The sequence below is a fragment of the Lissotriton helveticus genome, chromosome 7 (assembly GCF_964261635.1).
Source record: "Lissotriton helveticus chromosome 7, aLisHel1.1, whole genome shotgun sequence".
Taxonomy (NCBI): domain Eukaryota; kingdom Metazoa; phylum Chordata; class Amphibia; order Caudata; family Salamandridae; genus Lissotriton; species Lissotriton helveticus.
In genome coordinates, this window is record NC_136068.1 from 1,828,623,756 (window position 1) to 1,828,643,632 (window position 19,877).

At 41.3% G+C, this 19,877-nt stretch overlaps 1 protein-coding gene across 1 annotated transcript in view; it reads right to left on the reverse strand.

Annotated features, from left to right (window-relative positions):
* Nucleotides 1–19,877, reverse strand: part of LOC144767740 (natural killer cells antigen CD94-like) — a 147,006-nt gene that overhangs the window by 96,142 nt on the left and 30,987 nt on the right. Inside the window, exon 2 of the mRNA XM_078651125.1 lies at nucleotides 13,649–13,744. Within this exon, the coding sequence (XP_078507251.1) occupies nucleotides 13,649–13,744 (96 nt within the window). The remainder of the gene's footprint in view (nucleotides 1–13,648; nucleotides 13,745–19,877) is intronic.

The window sequence follows — 19,877 nt, forward strand, 5'->3', positions numbered from 1 at the left end:
GAACATTTGTATATGAAAAAAGACTACCCGGTTATTCCTAACATCTACTTTATTCCTAAAGTTCACAAGGACGCTGTGCACCCCCCCGGGAGGCCCATCATTTCCGGTAGGAACAGTTTGTTAGAACACACCTCAAACTACATTGACTTTTTTTTACAGGATTGTGTAACTGGATTGCCTTCCTATTTGAGAGATACCAGTGATTTTCTTGGCAAAATCCAGAACTTTGTTTGGGACCCTGGATATCTATTGCTGACTTTGGATGTATCATCCCTATATACCTGTATTGACCACAAAGATGGTCTAAGAGCCTTGAGTTACTTCTTTTCCAAAAATAGACCCACTTACCCGGAGCATAATAAAATGCTGCTAGATATGGTGACCTTTTGTCTACATCATAACATGTTCACCTTTAACCAAACTTTCTATCAACAAATGAGGGGGGTGGCAATGGGAGCCAGCTTCTCCCCCAGCTACGCCTGTATTTTTATGGGCTGGTGGGAGGAGCTGGTCCTAAAAGGGACTCTAGGCGATCTTTACAATAATCATGTCAAAATGTATTACAGGTATATTGATGACCTTATCTTTGTCTGGAATGGTAGTAGGGAAGAGGCCCAGGAGTGGGTTGACCTCTTGAACACCAATAACATTAATTTAAACTTCACCTGTACCATGAGCAATACCAACATTCACTTTCTAGACATAGAAATATACATCCATAACAATATACTGGAAACTAAACTATATCGAAAGGAGACAGCTGGCAATTCCATCTTGCATTACACCAGCTTTCATCCTAAACATCTCATTCGCAGCATCCCCTATGGGGAAATGCTGCGAATTAAACGGATTTGCAGTAATCCATCAGATTTGAAGACGGCACAAAATGAATGTAGGGATAGATTCCTCGCCCGAGGTTATCCTATTCATATTATTCAAACAGCCATCAACAAAACTGCAAATCAGGAAAGGAATTTTCTCCTTACATCCAAAGCAAACAAATTGCCCATAACTGAATCCAGTCAAGCATCAGACTCCAGCTCGGTCAGACTCATTGTGCCCTATAGTGCTCAAAAAAGTGCTATAAATAAAATTATTAATCAGAATTGGGCTTTAATTCGTTCTGACCCCATCATAGGTCAAGCTATGCCTACCAGACCCAGTATCACCTATAAAAGGGCTATTTCCCTTCATAACAGCCTGGTATCTAACTGTCCTGAGGTGATTACTTCAAAAGATTGGTTGAAAAGCTCACGGGGATTCACTAAGTGTCATTCGTGTAAAGCCTGTACTTACGGTATTAACAAAACTAGTTACCGTACTGCCTTTAGCAGCAAGGAGATCAAAATCTCCAAATCCCTCCATTGCAAAACCGAGTATGCTATTTATATCTTAGAATGTACTTGTCCCCTACGGTACGTGGGAAGTACCAAGCTACCGGCCAGCAATAGAATATTGCAACACATCAGGGCCATCACCAACTCTGACCCCACCTACCCTGTGGCGAGACATTTTCGGGAGATCCATAACAACAATCTAATGGATCTCAAGTATTATGTCATTGACACAATTCCTAAAACCAAACAGGGAGGTGATCGTGAGCACCTAATGCGCAAGTTGGAGACGAGGTATATCCTGAACTTCAACAGCAAAAGTCCTGGGGGGTTAAACAACACCGAGGATTTACACACATGCTTATGAATGTTAACACTTTTAGTGTAACCCTTAGAAAAACTGTACAGAGAACCTGTCCGCCGTGTCCTTCTCCTTCTTGCTTTCATTGTGCAATTCATTGTGTACTGATTTAGCCTTACTTCTTTTTTAGGTTACAAGTGTTTTTTTACATAGAACTATTTTTGTATGACTATGAAGTATTTTTTTATACATTTGAACCTAAGTCAAATAATACGTTGTATTTTTCTTGGGAAATCATTTATGTAAATATATTTGACCTGCAGAGTTTATTTATAGGTTCTTTCGCTTTTTCTTATATTATTTGGAAACAGCGTTGGTCAAGTACATAAAATTATTTAGGTGTACTCGCCTTTTTGCGTATGATCGCTGAAAATACTTATTAGATGGTGTAAGTCAATGTCCTCACTATTTTTAGGTTTTTCTTGTGAGTTTAGCATTTGTATATTGTATACATTATTTGCTCCCTTTTTTCGAAGGAAGACTTTCAGTAGTATTTCACTGTTTTTCTTTTATGTCTATCACTAATTTAGTCACGTGCCTTTGGTGCTAGCTGTCTTAATGGTCCATTCAATGTTTGAACGTTGTCATGTGATCAAGCCACTCCTGTGGTGAAACGCGTTATGGCTGACTAGCGAGAGAATAAACGCTACTCTTTGCACTTACTCTGGGTTTGTGTCTGCTTTTTCGTTGTATGCTGGAGGACAACGTGCGGCATCCGATTCTTTTCAAGCAGCATCTTGGATATATATATATATATATATATATATATATATATATATATATATATATATATATTGTAGCTCCAAACACCGTTACCACGAGTCACTCACATAGCGGGTGCTGTCTCCGCGGCGGTGTTCCACGGAAAGTATAACAGCTCCAATTCTTCAAATAATCCCATCCGGGTAAGAAGAAAACAGCACTCACGGGGTTTATATTTCAGCAGAAATTTTATTTGTCAAGAACAAACGCGTTTCGGGATGAAATCCCTTCGTCAGTGTTATCAGTGAACATTTCGCGCTGCGCCATTTTAAACATGCATCAAGGGTCATTGCCATCAAAATCGGACTCCCAGACGAGCTCATTTTTGGGCGCCATCTTGGAGTGTGTTTTTAATGAACCTGCTCTACGTAGTTCATTATCTTACTTTGATCTTAAGTAAATATTCATGCCGTGTATCGGCATATATGTAACAGCGGGAGTGCACCCTACTGTTACCATCATAGCCAAAAGCCCATAGTAACCTCTGTCTTAGCTCATTAATCCAAACAAGCGATATGGTACAACCTTAAACCAACGCAGACGATACTTATCAGTCGTCACAATATATGTACATTACAATTATCCATCTTGCCGTGTATCGGCATGGGCGGCCTTAAATATGGCCGCAAAGAATCATAATCATAGGCAATGTGCAGACAAACCGTACAAACGGGCTTTTAGCATTCTTATGACCCAACATGTCTATTCTCAAAAAATGCATTTCAATTGCCATTTCAACCAATCTTCATATGTGTTTCATATTAACAGTAATTTACCATATATTTCATACATGTTCAAATTCAGTATTTCCTAAATCATGATTCTCAATATGTTACAGTTAGCCCAAGTGAGAGGACAATTCTTCCCCAATGTTTAGGCCCCCCGGTGCCTTAGTCTCTAAGTCAATTATATAACGAGACTCCAGTCTTCTGAGTGTCTGTAACTTGTTACCACCCCGTGGACTGTCTGGGACACAATCTAAACAGAAGAATCTTAAAAGGTCCCTGTTGCTGTCATGTTTAATGGCAAAATGTCCAAGACAGTCCCAGTGATGTCACTGACCATGTCATGAGTGATGTAATATGTGACGTCGTCAGCAGTGCATTGCACGCGCAAGTTATAGTGAGTCCAACTAACTATAACGTGGGAACTTCAATGGTTTTATGCGAGTAAAATTTCCACCTAACAATAACTGATGTGAAACCTATGTTTTTTTCAGTGAATATATATATATATATATATATATCCAAAGCGAAATCCTGACCGCTATCGAAGCGGAGCCAAGCAGGTGTAGACCTGTTCCCCAAAAGAGAGTAAGTGACTTCAATAACAGGCCATCAACACACAAAGTTGTGTGAGCAGAAGTGAAAGCTTTATTGCAAAATCATAGGACAGATGTCCTCCATAACGCTTTTCGCTCCGACGGAGCTATATATATATATATATACGTCTGGGTCTGTATATGACCTGGCGTTGCTTCACGGCGCTATACATTTCCATGGACTGGATTGTCTGGTACCCGCCTCTGTTTCGGGGGCCCCTGAACAGTAGAGGTATTCCACCTATGTCCGGGCATTTTTGGACTGTGCAATTTCGCCCCTGTTCAAATGGGACTGCTGAAACAGAGGCTGTGGCGATATGAGGGGACTCGAGGGCGGACTTGTTTGCTTGGAGGATTGTTATTGCCTTCATTGGATCCTGCCATAGGTGCCGCAGTGGGTATTCAACTCCGCACTCTCCCTATTCCACCGGCCTGGGACGCTTTCAACATGTGGCATCCTGGGAGTGGTAGTTCAGGATTTTCCACGAACTTCCACAGGTGTGCTGCATTTGCTTTAGGGAGGGGCGGACCTACGCCAGTTACTTCTAGGCAGCAGGAAAGCATGAACTAAGAGGATTGCATCGGGTGTTGGGCACTGAAAAAGGCTCACCTTGCCGAAATGCATTTGCCGCCACCCTAGCTGTGTTACAAGCAATAAAGCCTGTCTCACCTGTTCCCCTCTGGGTCCTGCCTCGTTATTTTCTGGAGGATGATTTCGCAATATATATATATATATATATATATATATATTTATATATATATGTGGATTCCTTTATATGCGTTGTCAGTTCTGCAAAATATAATCCAATTAGTAGCTGTTATTGTTCAAATTTGCTTTGCTCAAACCGTTTCTCAATATTCTAGGTCCCCTAACAGTCCCAACACAGCCCGTTTTCAGTGTTTATTGCAGGCGGGCACATATCTGCTTCTGCGTGGCCTCCCTACCTCCAATAGAGCTGCATAAGGCTGGAGGACGCCAACCGCTTGTGAAGCTTGGTAGCCATCTCACCTGATCACTGCTCTCCCAGCAAGGAGTGCACCGCCTTGAACTATTGGCCAACGATTGTTACTGGCTGTGTATTATAATGACATATTTTCAAGCCCACGTATTGATAAGGCCTTTCCAGGTACACTCCAAGTGTCAGAGTCCCCCAGGTATAACAAACGCTTTGTGGTACCACGCTCCTAAGAAACTGAAGACCTCGTGTTCCCCTAAGTCCCTCAGTCTCTCCTGTGGGAGACCTCCTGTCTTTTGACCCTGACGAGATAGTCCATCACCATTCCTCAAAGAAGTAGCTAACTAAATGCAATCATACCTACAGAGGGATTTTGACCAGGTCGTGATAGCTAGACTCCGAGCTCAGTGTCCTTGACCAACCCTAAGTTTAAAGGCATGGGGCCAGATGTAGGTAATTCCATTTTTCCGACTCATAAATACCGAATTTTACCGATTCGGTATTTATGAATCGGTAAAATAGAAGTACCGAGATGTAGGTAAATCCAGATGTGGATTTACCGAATCTTTAAAAGTCGGTATTTACCGATTCGGTAAATACCGACCGGTAATGCCCCATTCATTCCTATGGCTTTGAAGCCCATAGGAATGAATGGGGCATTACCGGTCGGTATTTACTGAATCGGTAAATACCGATTTTGACAAGGGTGCAGGGGGTGTCACTTTGACACCCTCTAGCACCCCCAAAAAGGTTTGGGGGCCATGTGGCAGGCATACCTGCCCTAAGGGCAGGTCTGCCTGTCATATGGCACAGGTGTGCATGCACACATGTGCATGCACACCTGAATCGGTATTTTACCATCAAATTGAATTTGATGGTAAAATACAGAATTTGTAGGGCTTGTGGGACTCAGAAGAGTCCCACCTACATCTCAATTTTACCGATTCTGTAAATATACCGGTCGGTAAATTTAACGACCGGTATATTTACCGAATCGGTAAAATTACCGAAATGGCCTGTTTCCTGCCCCCTACATCTCAAAAGCCAAATACCGGTCGGTAACGGCCGAATTCGGCCGTTACCGACCGGTATTTGGCTACCTACATCTGGGCCATGGTTTCTGAAACAACAGCAATGGCCCTAACATTTCTTGAAAAATGTCTCCAAAGATTAAAAGAAGGGCTTTGAAAGGGCAAGGTTCTCTTCCCAAGCCTGACTTTTAGATAATTCCAGACCTCTGGCAAAATCCTAGAGATCGTAGTGGAGGCAAAGATTCAGGAACCCTCATCGATCCTGGCATGTTGGGCTCACCGTTTCATCTGCCAACCTTTCAATGCCTATTGAGCACTCTCGACTGAATGTATAAACTCCATACTGATAAGAATAGATCAGTAGTTAACAGAATTGGCAAAGGCAGAGGCTGGTTCCAAACCGAATGTACTGCTCTTTAGTGACCCATTCATTAATGACTTGAACAAGTTCTTCAATATGTTTACCACCCTGGACAAGGCCCAATCTTCTATCTTAAAAGTTTTTGAGTCTTGCCTTTCTACCAGGGTGGGGCAATTCAGGGGTCGCTTGCCCAGCGGAGACTACTACCTCGGTTTCCAACATGCCTTTGGGGATAGATGATGCCAGAACTGGAAGAGACCGACAGAGGAGCCTTATTCCCAGCATGCACCCTCTTTGGCAGATGCAGGCAAGGCAGTGATGGCTTTCAGACTAACACCTCTACCCAACTCTACCCATGGCTCCCTTACAGGGGAGGTTGATTCATTATTTGGAAGTGAGATTGGGAGGCCATATCTATCAGTTTCTTCCCAATTGGACGCAGATCAATCAGGATGCATGGGTCCTTCCAACATTCCAGGGGTATCAGAAAGAGTTTTACATTTCCAATGTTCAGCAGTTCCAACCCCTACAACAGTCTTTTTTCCTGTCAGAGAAGCCCATCATAGATGTGGAAATTTGCACCATTCTGTTGAAGGGAACTACTGTACACACCCATCCACATCACCAGAGCTTCTGCAGCACCATTGTCACAGGCTGGTCCTCAATCTGAAATAGCTCAATGTTGAGTTTTCTACCAACACTTCAAAATGGAAGGCATCTATCTTCTCAGAATTTCAATCAGAGTAAACAACTGGCTGGTACATTTGTACTTGAAAGACACTTACCTCTCGGTCCCAATATTTTCACCACTTCACCGTTTTCACCAGTTCCAGTAGCAGAATCAATGGTTCAAGTATTCAGCACTTCCCTTTGGCCTATCTTCCACCTGTTGTTGCTTCATCTAGTTGATTAGACCAGTGGCTGAGTTCTTAAGAGTAGTTTGCCTCATAATTTTTTATTTTATTAAGCATTTCAATTTTGTCAATACATGCTTATGCCTTCATTACTTTTTGGGGGGAAATGCATTTGGTACTTTACACATCTTCCCCAGTATGGTTCAGGTGCGAGTGGGAATAGTAAATGACATCCCATTATCATCCAACACCTTCCCCAATATGGTTAAATTGGAGTGGGAGCAACAAAAGTCACCCATTTAGTATCCAACACCCTCCTCAATTGGTTTATATTTGAGTCAGAATAGTAAATGTCACCCATTTAGTGTCTAACACCTTCCTTGCATTGGTTTAGATTATATTGGGAATAGTAAATGCAACCTCTTTATTGCCCAACATCATTGCCTGATATAGTTAGATTGGGGTGTAAATAGAAAATTTTGGGCCATATGTAGGTAGCTAAATACTGGTCGGTAACGGCCGAAATTTGGTAAATTTCCCGTTACCGACTGGTATTTCGCTTTTTCTAATGTAGGTGGCTGTATTTAAGGATTCGGTAATTTATTGAATTGGTAATTTAAGGAATCGGTAAATTACCGAATTCTTAAAATACCGGATCGGTAAATTACCGAATCCTTAAATCCTATGTAGGGAGCACTCAAGTGAGTGCATTTTTGATTTAAGGATTCGGTATTTACCACCAACTACAAGTTGGTGGTAAATATTGAATACCTTTAAAATTGCAATTTTTTTTTTTTTAAAGTGCCATGTGGCAGACATATGTGCGCCACATGTGCACAAATGCACGTTTCAGGGGTGCAACAGGGTGTCAATGTGACACCTTGCTACCCTTGAATATGCTACCCCTATTACCGTTTCGGTATTTACCTAATCGGTAATAGTGAATGGTTTCCCATTCATTCCTATGGGCCTCTAGGCCCATAGGAATGAATCGGAATTACCAAATTGGTAAATACTGAATAGGTAATATCAAATATTACCTATTCGGTAAAATTTATTGAATTTTAACCTACATACTATTTACCGATTCTTAAATACCGAATTGGTAAAATTCGGTATTTAAGAATCGGTAAATAGAGATTACCTACATATGGCCCTTTATCCTTTAGTGTCTAACGCCTTTCACAAATTTTGTATACTAAAAACAAATCACACATTTTTCAGTTTTTATTTCTTTAAAATATTTATTACTGTATAGTTTTACAATCTGTATCATACATACATCATGTGAAAAACTATTACAATAAATAAGCATTTTCTCAGTATTTTTTTCATAATTTATTATGGGCTGTAATTTTTTTATTTACATAAATTCAACTTTTGTACAATATTTCCCATTCATTTCTATAGGGTGATAGTCTTTTCCTTTAGTTTTGTTTGGTGGCCGTTTGTTTTTGCTACCTTCTATTTTGTAATCAATTATGTTATTTTTAGTCTACTTTCCTGGAACGAGGTCGTGGAAAGGTGCTGTTGTTCTTCAAAACAGGTAAGTCCTTTTTTTTTAAGGATTTTAAGGGTAGAGGTATAGTGTTTTTTTGTGTATTATTTTACACTTGTTTGTTGGTTGTGTTTTTACACTGTTTTAATAATGTATTACTATGTTTTGTTAAATTGGTTAGTTATATTTTGATAATTAACTTTTATATATGTACTAATCTAATGTGCTTTTCAGGTTTTTTTGTCAATTTCTTTTAAAGGTTTTTGTAAACAAACACATTTGATGGGCATTTGGAGTTGTAATTTATGTTTTTTATTTAAAGGAATTCAGTTTAGCTTATGATATACCAATGCTTATTACTTTCGTTTCCTTTTTTCAGATTTCCTGTGGTGGTTCTTGTTTTAGAACACTTTTTCAGTTTCCTAATTTGACCTTGGTACTCTGAATTACTTTGAGGAATTTCAATTGGAATTGTTATATATTTTAATTTGGGGGAGAATTTTTGGATTCATTTACCTTATTTTTGTTGGATTACTAATTTTTGTTGGAGAAAGTTCTGCAGCTACATACCAGTGAGTTTTAATTCTCTAATTTGTTTTGGGTTGGAAATGTGCTATTGCATTATTTATTTTAAATACATGGAATTGCTCTGTGGAATTGTTAGAATTATGTGTTGTTAATATTTTATGTGATGGATTGAATTTATTTTATCTATTTATGTTGGTGATAGTTTACTTTTCTTTTAAAAATTATTTGTATATATAATTTTATTAGATCAGTCTTTATTCATATTATGATTTTAAACAGTTGTTTGACTGATCTAATACAATGTCATATTTATTATTTAAAATAGATTTGTTCTGTTAGTTTACAGAGTTTGGTGTACTTTTTGAGGAGTTTGGTAGGTTAAGATCTATTTTATAGTATTTTTTGGCTATCATTTCTATGCAATGTAGTCCTTTGCTATTTAGGAAGAGTTTAGCTTTAAATAGTAACATGTCATGCATTCTTTTGGTTTGTTTGCACAGTTTAGGGCCAGTGTGACTAATAGATTGCTCTATTCTTAGTTCTTGATAGCTTTGCTATTTTTGCAATGATTTTAGAAATTTGTATAGTGTAGGTTGAGTACTGCCTAGTGTGGATTGGAAGGCATTGTGCCATCCTTCCACTATGTTGTTTGTTTTGGCTGCCTGCCCCAAGGTGCTGTCATACACATTCCACTATGGTATTTGGAATTTGTCTTGGCATCTGTGTCCGTAGCAATGCAATCTGCCAACCAAAGTGTCCTCGAAGTTGTCCATAGGGTGACTAGGTTTCTCTTCATTTTGTTATTAGAAAGGGCTTTATATTAGTAGATTGTAATTGTTGGCTATCTCTGTGAAAGGGACATAGGCTGCTGCTATGTTTTTCTTATTTGAAAGGCAAATTGGATGCCTGATTTTTGGCAGTGTGTCCATATACTTTGATTGAAATCTAATAGCCTTGCAAAGCTGTGTGGGGGGTATATTTTTAGAATTTGTGGAATCATGGCTTGTTCAAAGTCTATGATAATGAGGGTAGTAGTTAGTTGTTGCATGTTTTATATGGTTAAAACTTGTAATAAGTGTTGCTTTATTTATCTAGTAGTATGGCATATATAAAAATGACATTTGTGTTTTGATGATCACCATGCATGATGTGTATCTGAGTATATGGTTAGGGACTATTTTAAAGGTCCCATCCATCCTCCAGATTTGACTTTGTCTAAGTGTCATTAAATTGTTTGCTATAGCGAATATTATAATCTGTTTCGCATTATTCAGATTGTCATGTAAAAGGAAAGGTTCCTCGTTATGTGTAATTGTTAATTGCTCAGATATGTCTATTTCTTCGTATCTCCTAAGGCAGGTGGGGTATCTCTGGTGGATTTTTTAGTTCATGCAATTATTCTTTTTAAAGTAGCAATAGTTGTTAGTGGCCCTGTTACGTGCTTGTTTTATTTCCTGCGAGCTAGTGTTTGCCTCTTGTATACGTTACAATATTTTTCATACTTCTATTTCTATCACATTTAGGGGGTGGCCGTGCTTTCTTACGTGAATTGCTATCTTTTTTAATTGCCCTCCCATAGCATGCATTCCAATAATATTTAGTACATTTTAAGTTTATAGTTTCTGATGATGCCCTGATATGGCTTCAGGTGTAGCGCAAGTGATTTAGTAACTGCCTTCCTTTCTGTGAAGGGATACATTTGGTGGCCTCTGTCCCCCAAAAAACTTCACTCCATAGCAGCAACAGTGGCAGTATATCTTACCAAACTCCTGAATGGAATAATCAATGCGGGAAACTTTCTTAATGATGGAAATCACGCCTCTGTCCTACCTTTGGTAAAAAACCTTTCCTCAACCCAAAGTGATGTAAAGAGCTATCGACCTATTTCTCGTCTCCCAATGCCAGCAAAAATCCTAGAAAAACATCTGAATACAGAACTCTTGTCCTTCCTTGTACAGAATGAGTTACTGGATCATGCTCTGTATGGCGTTAGGAAAAACCATAGCACCAAATCTGCTCTGATTGCACCAACAGAGGAAATCTGAATGATAGTGGAAAGTGGTGGATAGGCGGCTTTTGGACTTATCTGCAGCTTCCTACACCATGAGCCATTCAGTGCTCATCCGCCGGTTAGAGAGTATTTGAATAAGTGGGTTGGAGCTGGATCTTTCTCACCAACCAAGAACAGTCAGTATTTCTATGAGATTTTACATCTAAATCCTTTTCACTGCCCAGTGGAGTCCCCAAAGGTCATCATTAAGCTCTACACTTTTTAATGTATAGGTAACAGCGGACCCACCTAGTCTGAGGTTCCTGGTGGCCAACCACACTCTCTCACCCACATGATAAGAAGGAGCAGGTGCCCTGTGTTTATCAGCCTGCTCTTTCATACTAGCCTTAGCTGCCAGCAACTGCACCCGTGCAACACCCCAGATATCACTCAATCGCTTACACACATCGTCTATGGCTGGTACTCGCCCCGTAGGTTGGATAGCCAACGCTCTAGGATGGTAACCCAGCGAGCAAAAGAAGGGAGTCATACCCAAAGCGGAATGCAAGCTATTGTTATACGCAAACTCCGCTATGGGCAGAGCCGTCACCCAATCACACCCCAGGGAGGACACTAGACACCGAGATACTGTTCCATGGTTTGGTTGGTGCGCTCAGTCTGCCCATCAGATTGTGGATGATAAGCAGATGACAACTTGATCTCCACCTTAAGCACGGAGCACAACTCAGTCCAAAAATGGGATACGAACTGTGCCCCCCGGTCTGTCAATACTGCAGAAGGCAACCCATGAATCCGCACAATAGAGGACATAAAGACCAAGGCCATTTCTCTGGCAGTAGGGATCTTGGATAGCGGGATGAAATGCGCCATTTTTGTAAACAAATCAACTACCACAAGAATGGCAGTGAAACCGGAAACAGATGGAAGCTCGGTCACAAAATCCATACTGATGGTATGCCAGGGAGCAGGAGGGACCTCCAGGGGATGCAACAGACTAGACGGTTTACAGTGAGTGGGATTACTGGTGGCGCAAACCGGGCAAGCTGCCACATAACCCTGAATGTCCGGAGCCAATGTTTCCCACCAAACCCACCGCAAACACATCTCCTTAGTTTTCTGCATCCCAGGATGCACCGCTAATGCCGAAGAATGACACCATTCCAGAACCATTTCTCTCAATGTAGGGGGAACAAACAACCGATCCTCGTGATACAATAACCCATCCTGAACCAAAACCTGGGGCAATGACAACCATGGGGCCAAATCCAACTGACGCAACTGTTCTTTCACCAAGGCAGAAAAGCCCTCCATAGTTACCACCCCAATGATCCTGTTACCCTCAATCATGGGTCTGTCTTCCTTCCCATGTCCCATTTCCCTGGGATCTTCAGAATGATGTGGCAAGCCTTCTCCTGAGGATTCCTAAATTCAACTCAGTTGAGTTACGTTGGCTGAAAATGGGTTACCTCTAAGGGTCCTTGTCTTGCTCACCAAGCCCTCCATGATACAGGCCCAGAAACTCTTTGTAAAAAATGAAAGTGGTACAACCCTGGGAGAATACTTCACTCAACCTTTGCTAAAACCGTTGTAATGCTTAAAAATCATCCTGGGGTGGCAGACATTTTGTCTCCTCCACCTGTAAATTGTGGAACTTGCTGCCGTGGTGCCTTAAAGCATAGCTCAATCTTATGCAACTTAGAAAACTGCTAAACACTGGCTATTTTCTTGCTCTTTGCCCCCATAGATGTTCCTCTAGATCAGTAATGAACGCTAGCACAAAGTCGCCTGTGGGTATTCCTGCACTGTATAAAATAATATCAATCTCAATTGTATCTGTTAGTATGGTAAAATGTATGATAACTTAAAATGTTTGCACGTTTTTCATTAACATGTTTAAAAATACATTTACTTCTGTCTTGTATACTTGAATGTATGTTCTGGTGAGATGTTTCACCCGGTTTTGCAGCTTTTCTCTTGGAAGTGGGTAAATTAGGGGTGGGCGATAAATTCTGCTCCACCTGAGGAGTTTGCATTGTAATTTATCCACTCAATTAATTTTACATGTTATTCATTTTTCGTTAGGGGCTTAATTATAGAGGTTCAGCAAACACAACAGTTGTGCTTAATTAAAGAGCTCATATATCTTAAACAAATGCATATTATTGCACACTCAAACTTAGTTAGTAACCCTTGTGTACAAAACATTCAACCCCAATTAGATGTCTTGCTTTTTAGTAGAATTGTATGTACTTTTCAGTCCTATACCTATCAAATTTATGAAAATGCATCAACTTTGTCGTCCACCATCTAAGTTCCTCCATCTTAGACAACCCTACTTTCCTTTTCCCATTCTTTATTCTGTACTTTACTTTAAGGTGCTTTTTATTTTTATTGTAGTTTATATGCTTGGGTACATTTTTATTACATTCTAATTCCAAAGGTTAATAATTAATCTCAAAATGTTTTCATTATATGTCAATTTCATTTACTTTACTTTATAAAAAAACTGGTGCTCTTTATTCTACCCATCAAACCAACTTGATATCACATATAAGGTTGACCTTCAATGATCGAATCAAAAAGAGGTGTGTTCTCTAAAATGATAATATAAAGGAACTAATATTCACTTACTCAGAATCATTAGGGCAATCACCACACCAAGCAGCAACAGCAAAATTGTCCCCAGTATCCTGGAGAGAAAATTGCAAACAGGGGAGACAGAAGAAGCTGAAAATACAGAAGATATTTAAATACATAGCAGCTTTGGTATTCACACTGTAATATAGAGTTTGAAAAATAATAAAAACACATTAATTTGAAGTGGATATTGTGTCTAGGATCTTAGAAAAAGTTAATAATATGACATCCATTCAACATATATATTTTGTGAAAACACCAATACATTTTTATAAATAATCGGAAAATAAAATATAAGCAGAGACCCCAAGTTGCCATAATAACTGTTCTAATATTGAAATCAGAATATGATACACATTATTCTCATCTGAGAATAAGGGAAATATTTTGTATTGATCAATGTATAATTTACAAAATACTCTTGAGAAGGAAATAAAGGTTTGGATGTATTTAATATTCAAGAATGGTCAAATTAAGTAGAATTTAGACTTTTAGAAATGTTCACAATGCAGGAGAACTCAATTAACTACATTGGCATAGACATATATAAACAGCAAAATAATTGACTGCTTTAAATGCTCTGTAAAAGTTACATTACTAGGTGGATAACACATTTGTTGTTTAATTAATATAAAAATAATTATGTGGGTTTTCAGCAAAGTTTAACTGTGGTATGCTAGCATCCTTCTATAAAATAAGATAATATATTGCTATCATAAAAATGCAACATTTTTATGGAGATAGGCAACTAAACTGTGTAAAAAGGGTTTGTAGATGAAAAGATCAACAATCTTAAAGTAGATGGCGCCCAAAATAATTTAATTTAATTTAATAATTTTCCTTAGTTCTGAGATGAATCTCAGTATTTAACATGATTTTATAAAGAAGCTTTAGCATGGGGTTCCTCATAAAAATTGTAATTTCTACACAACAATCAAATCACTATCAATAAAATCATCAAAATAATAATACACCATATTAAAAAGCCAAATGATAAAACCAAATCATGAATATTTGTAACAGAAATTATACGATTGATATTTATTATGTAAATTACTTACTACTGATTTGTTTTTGTCAAATGTTATTGAGGGTTGCTAGGTTTGTATAGGTATATGGTGGGAAGTTAATTAAGTAATAATTAATTAACAAATAATTTTTGATTGCTAAATAATTATTTAATTGTTTTAATATGTAATTTATGGAATACTTATTTATTTTACTTGTACTTTAGTTGCAGGCTGCTGGGTTTGTAGACTGTAGTTTAGGAAGTTAATTAAGTAACAATGTATTATTAATTGTTAATTAATTCTTCAATTTATTTTAACTATGCAAAATATGGAATCATGATTTTAGCTATATTTTAGTTGCTGGATGCTATATTTGGAGGGATGAGAAGTTAATAAAGTCCTAATTATTTAACTATTAATTATTACTTGTAAATTAATTATCTAATTGTATTCTGGTTATGTAAATTATGGAATACTTATTTACTTTAAATATATTTTAGTTGCTTGCTGCTAAGGTTGTAGCGGTCCATGCAATAACTTAGGGATCAATTAGGATGGCGGTCTGAAATGCATTCCGACCGACGTGGTAGCAGAAAATAACCGTCTGCATGTACCACGGGAAAACCAGCGGTCAGATTAGGATGAACCGCCAGACTAATCCGACCGCAGCGGGAAGATTCCACGAAAGTCTGCCGGGAGCGCGTGGAACAGGTAAAAATCTGTCAGCGGCAGTCGGTTTTATGCGGAAAGACCCAAAAACGCTGCACGGCCAGCAGATTGACCGCAAGTGAAATTAGGATACCAACGTGGTGACAGAGGAACGATCATCTGTTTCAGACCGCTGCAATCGCTACTATTGATGAATGGGAGAGCCAGCGGAAGGGCTGTTGCATTCTGACCGCCACTGCCCCTCCGGAAGAGTAATGGCGGTCGAATGTAAACACACAACAAGGCTACCAAGTGTGGCCATTATTCTGGCTCAGCCCCAATAAACACCGAACACAGCCCAATGACACATCCCAATGGGATGTAAAAAATACAAATCCCAGGTCAACCCACACAACACACCTGACATCAATACTCCATTTTGAACCATCCACATAGCTGAGTATAAAACACAGCACCTTCCCTGACCAGAATCATTTGCAATACTCCACAACTGAAGGGCCCATCCCACACAGCAGAGGCAAATCTGCCCACATCACACCATCAGAACCACACACACCCAACACACATCACCACCACCACCTTCACACCTTCACCTGTCACCCATTTGCACATCACACACCATGTCACAGAAAAAATTGCCCTAATTCACTGACAATGAGTTGTCAGTGATGGTAGATGAGGTAATCAGAGTAGAACCACGTTTCTTTGGAAACCTGGACACCATTAGCCGCCAAACATGAAATGTGGGCAAGGATAGTCAACAAGGTCAATGCAGTAGGGACCATCCCGTGCTCCCAGAAGGAGATCAGGAAGAGGTGGAATGACCTCAAGACCAAGGTGAAAGAGCATAACAACAAGAACTGTAAGCTGGCTCAGATGACTGGTGGTCGCCCTCTCATACCACTATGAACATTCACCGTATGGGAGGAGAAGGTATTTGCCATACTGCATCCAGAGAGTCTCACAGGAATACCCGGAAGGGTGGAGGCTGGTAGGTACCAACAAATGTCTCCCATTAAACTGCTATGTACTGTCTTGCACAACTACAAAGTGACACCTCCTGGGCCCAAATGCACCACACTCTCCCCAACACATGTCTCATGTATCTAGCAAAATGTCCATAGGGGCATGTGTACTAGCAGCCAGGACTACAACTCCCACCAGGCATCCTGATCCCAAGCTCAGCAGGATGTAACACTTCACCCCACAACCATGTGCCAGCCATTGCATTGATCCCCACACACTTACAGGTAGGTAGTCATCTTAACAGGGAGGTGTGTTTGTGGGTGGGAAACCAGCACTACAATTCCCACAAGGCACCCTTGTCCTACAGCCCTGCAAGATGGAACACTGCCCACACCCACAACCATGTGTCAGCCATTGCATTGCTCTATTCAAACTTACAGGTAGGTAGCCATCTTATAGGGAGGGGTGTTTCTTGGGAGGGTAGCCAGCACTACAACTCCCGCCAGGCCCCCTTGTCCCACAGCCCAGCAGGATGGAGCACTTCCCACACTCACAACAATCGGTGGCGTAATGAAACCTGAGGGGCCCCCTTCCAGACTTACTCAGGAGCTCTCAGGCCAGGGTACTGCCTTGAGGGGTCCCCCTAGATCTCGGGGTGCCCTCTGCACTGCTGCCCCTTCCCCGCACTGCAGGGCTGCTAGAGCCTTTGTTACGCCACTAATTGGCTTACCCCAGAAAAAGTCACTTCTGATGTATTAGCCATAAGCTTTGCTACAAGCTAAAAAAAAGCAATACAAACAGTCTTTTTAGTAGACACAAAGTTGGCTCAATCAGATGCCGCCCTCAGAGCAACCAGCGGGTGGGTGGAGGTTTAACACCTCTCTCAGTAGTAGTCTGAAAGCTCTTTTTTAGGTCTCGCCTGAGCCAGCGCATGCGTTGCACTGCCGAACCCTTTAGTTAGGGGGCTTCAAAAAGCTCCGCCTCTCCGTCTTGCTTGCTCGTGCTTCAACGCTCCTCACCCACCATAGAGCGTGTCTCGTAGCCGTGCATCTTGTTCAGGTAGGAGCGTATCAGGGTCTTTCTGAGCACTGCCTGTTTCTAATTCATCTCTGCTTCATACTCCCTCTCGAGTCACTCCCTGCCTCTCTACTTCACTCTCCCTGTCTTGTCTCCCCCTCTCTTCCATCTCGCAACCTCCTCCTGGCTCATCCACTTCCGCTTCTGAGCCTTAACTTACCTGCCTTCTTTCTGCCCTCTCCTGTGTATTTTCCTTATTACTTGCCCTTTTCACCGTCCTATTGTGTGATTGTGTCTGTTGGTCTGTTTGCATGAATATGTGCCATCGACCTACCTCCCTTCTGTGAGCCGTCCTCCTCCCTCACTTCAGTGCGCTGCCCCCTACTTCACTTGTTCTTCCCGGCAGCCTCTCTTGCTCTCTCTCTCTATTTGGCGTCATCACTTTCTACAGCCTTCTCTCTCAGCGGCAATTTCTCGCTCTCTCTGCAGCAATCTCTTTCTGTGACCCACTTTTATGCCAGTATCTTTCTGCAGACGCATTTGTTTCTCCCCAGCGGTCTCTCTTGCGCGGTCTCTATCTCTCTTTGTTGGTCTCTCTCTCACGGTCTCTCTCTCTCTGCCTGTCTCTCTCTCACTCTCTCTCTCGCACTTTCTCTCTCAGCCTGTTTCTCTCTCGCGCACTCTCACTCTCTTTCACGCGGTCTCTCTCTCTTTCTCTATGCCGGTCTCTCTCTCTTTCTAAGGTGGTCTTCCTCTCTGCAGCGGGCTCTCTGTCTTTCCCCTCTCGTTATTATCCAGCACTTACTATTAATAATTATTTTGAATTCTATATAAAGAAAAGGGCAAATATTTAAAAAGATCTCACAAAACACTACAAAAAGAGCGCAAAAACCCTGAAAAGCTGAAGTGACTTTTTCTGTTTTTGAGGAAAGGTGGGATTGGTTTGAAATAGATCAGTGAGTTTATCGCTTGCTGCAGAGGGCTACTTGCAGCCTGCAGGTCCCAGGTTTGTACCTACAAGGCCGACGGATGCTTTACTCCTCCTGTAGTCGATGAAAAGAGTACTGTTCCGATGGGCGATTACATATCTTACAGCGCCATGAAGCTACGACGTTAGCAGAAAGCTGGGTATACAATACAACGTTTTGGCACTGTATATTGTAATTATTGTATTGAAAGGCAGACAGCATACACTCCTTACTCCCCACTGAGGGAGTACCATCTGTAGGCATTGTGGCCCGTCATTGCCCGGGTGAGGCTGGTGCACGAGGAGGCCACAGACTAACACAACTCCTCTTAGAGAAGAAGGCGTATGTGTGACTTGGCAGGGCTCTGTGGTTGTCTGCCCTCGGTGCTGTTGTACTTTCAGTAGGTGTGTGCATTCTGCGGATTTCTACCTCCTGTATTCTCTGTGGGTGTTTGCCCACTGTCTTCTGTGGGTGTGCACTTTCCGTATCCTTTGTGGGTGGGATCCCTTTGTATCCTCTGTAAGTTGTCATCATCTGTGGTTGTATATATTCTGTATCCTTTATGTGTACACCCTCTGTGGTCGGACACCCTCTGTATCCTCTGTGGCTGTGTACCTCCTGTATTCTTTGGGTGTACACCCTCTGTGGGTGGTCACCCTCTGTATCATCTGTGGTTGTGTACCTTCTGTATCCAGTGTGGACAAACACCCTCTGTATCCTCTGTGGTTGTGTACCGTTGGTACCCGCTGTGGGTGGACACCCTCTGTATCCTCTGAGGTTGTTTACCCTTTGTACCCTCTGTGGGTGGGCACCCTCTGTATCCTCTGTGGTTGTGTGAACTTTGTATCCTCTGTGTGTGGGCACCCGCTGTATCCTTTGTAGTTGTGCACCCTTTATGGGTGGGCACCCTCTGTATCCTATGTGATTGTGTACCCTCTGTAGGTGGGCATCCGTTGTATCCTCTGTGTTTGTGTACCTATTCCGCTCGGAAGCTCTTTGTAAAGCGGTGGTTCCACGGGTGAGGAAGGCCCGTGCGGGAGGGCGGTCTTTTGGCTGCAGAGCCCCCCAGCTTTGGAATCTGCTTCCATTTTCTCTTCGGAGCACTGCCAACCTGCTCCAGTTTAGGAGGGGCCTGAAGACCTGGCTTTTTAACTCCTAGTCTGTTTTAACTGCCTACTGTTTTTGCTTTGTTCTGTTGTCTGTTTTTAGCTGTGTTGTGTTATTTCATTATGAGTTGATGGTGGAAAGCGTCGGGACACTCCTTGTGAGTAGCTGTACGCTATACAAAAGCTTAATAACATAACATAACATAACATTTCATCCTTTGTGTGTACTCCCTCTGTACCCTCTCTGGGTGGGCACCCTCTGTATCCTATGTGGTTGTGTACCCTCTCTGGGTGGGCACCCTCTGTATCCTCTGTGGTTGTGTGCCCTTTTCATCCTTTGTGTGTACACCCTCTCTACCCTCGGTGGGTGGGCACGCTCTGTATCCTTTGGGTTGTGTACCTTCCGTATCATATATGGGTGACCCATCTGTTTCTTCTGTGTGTATTCCCTCTCCGTTCCATGTGAGAGTATACCCCATGCATCTCT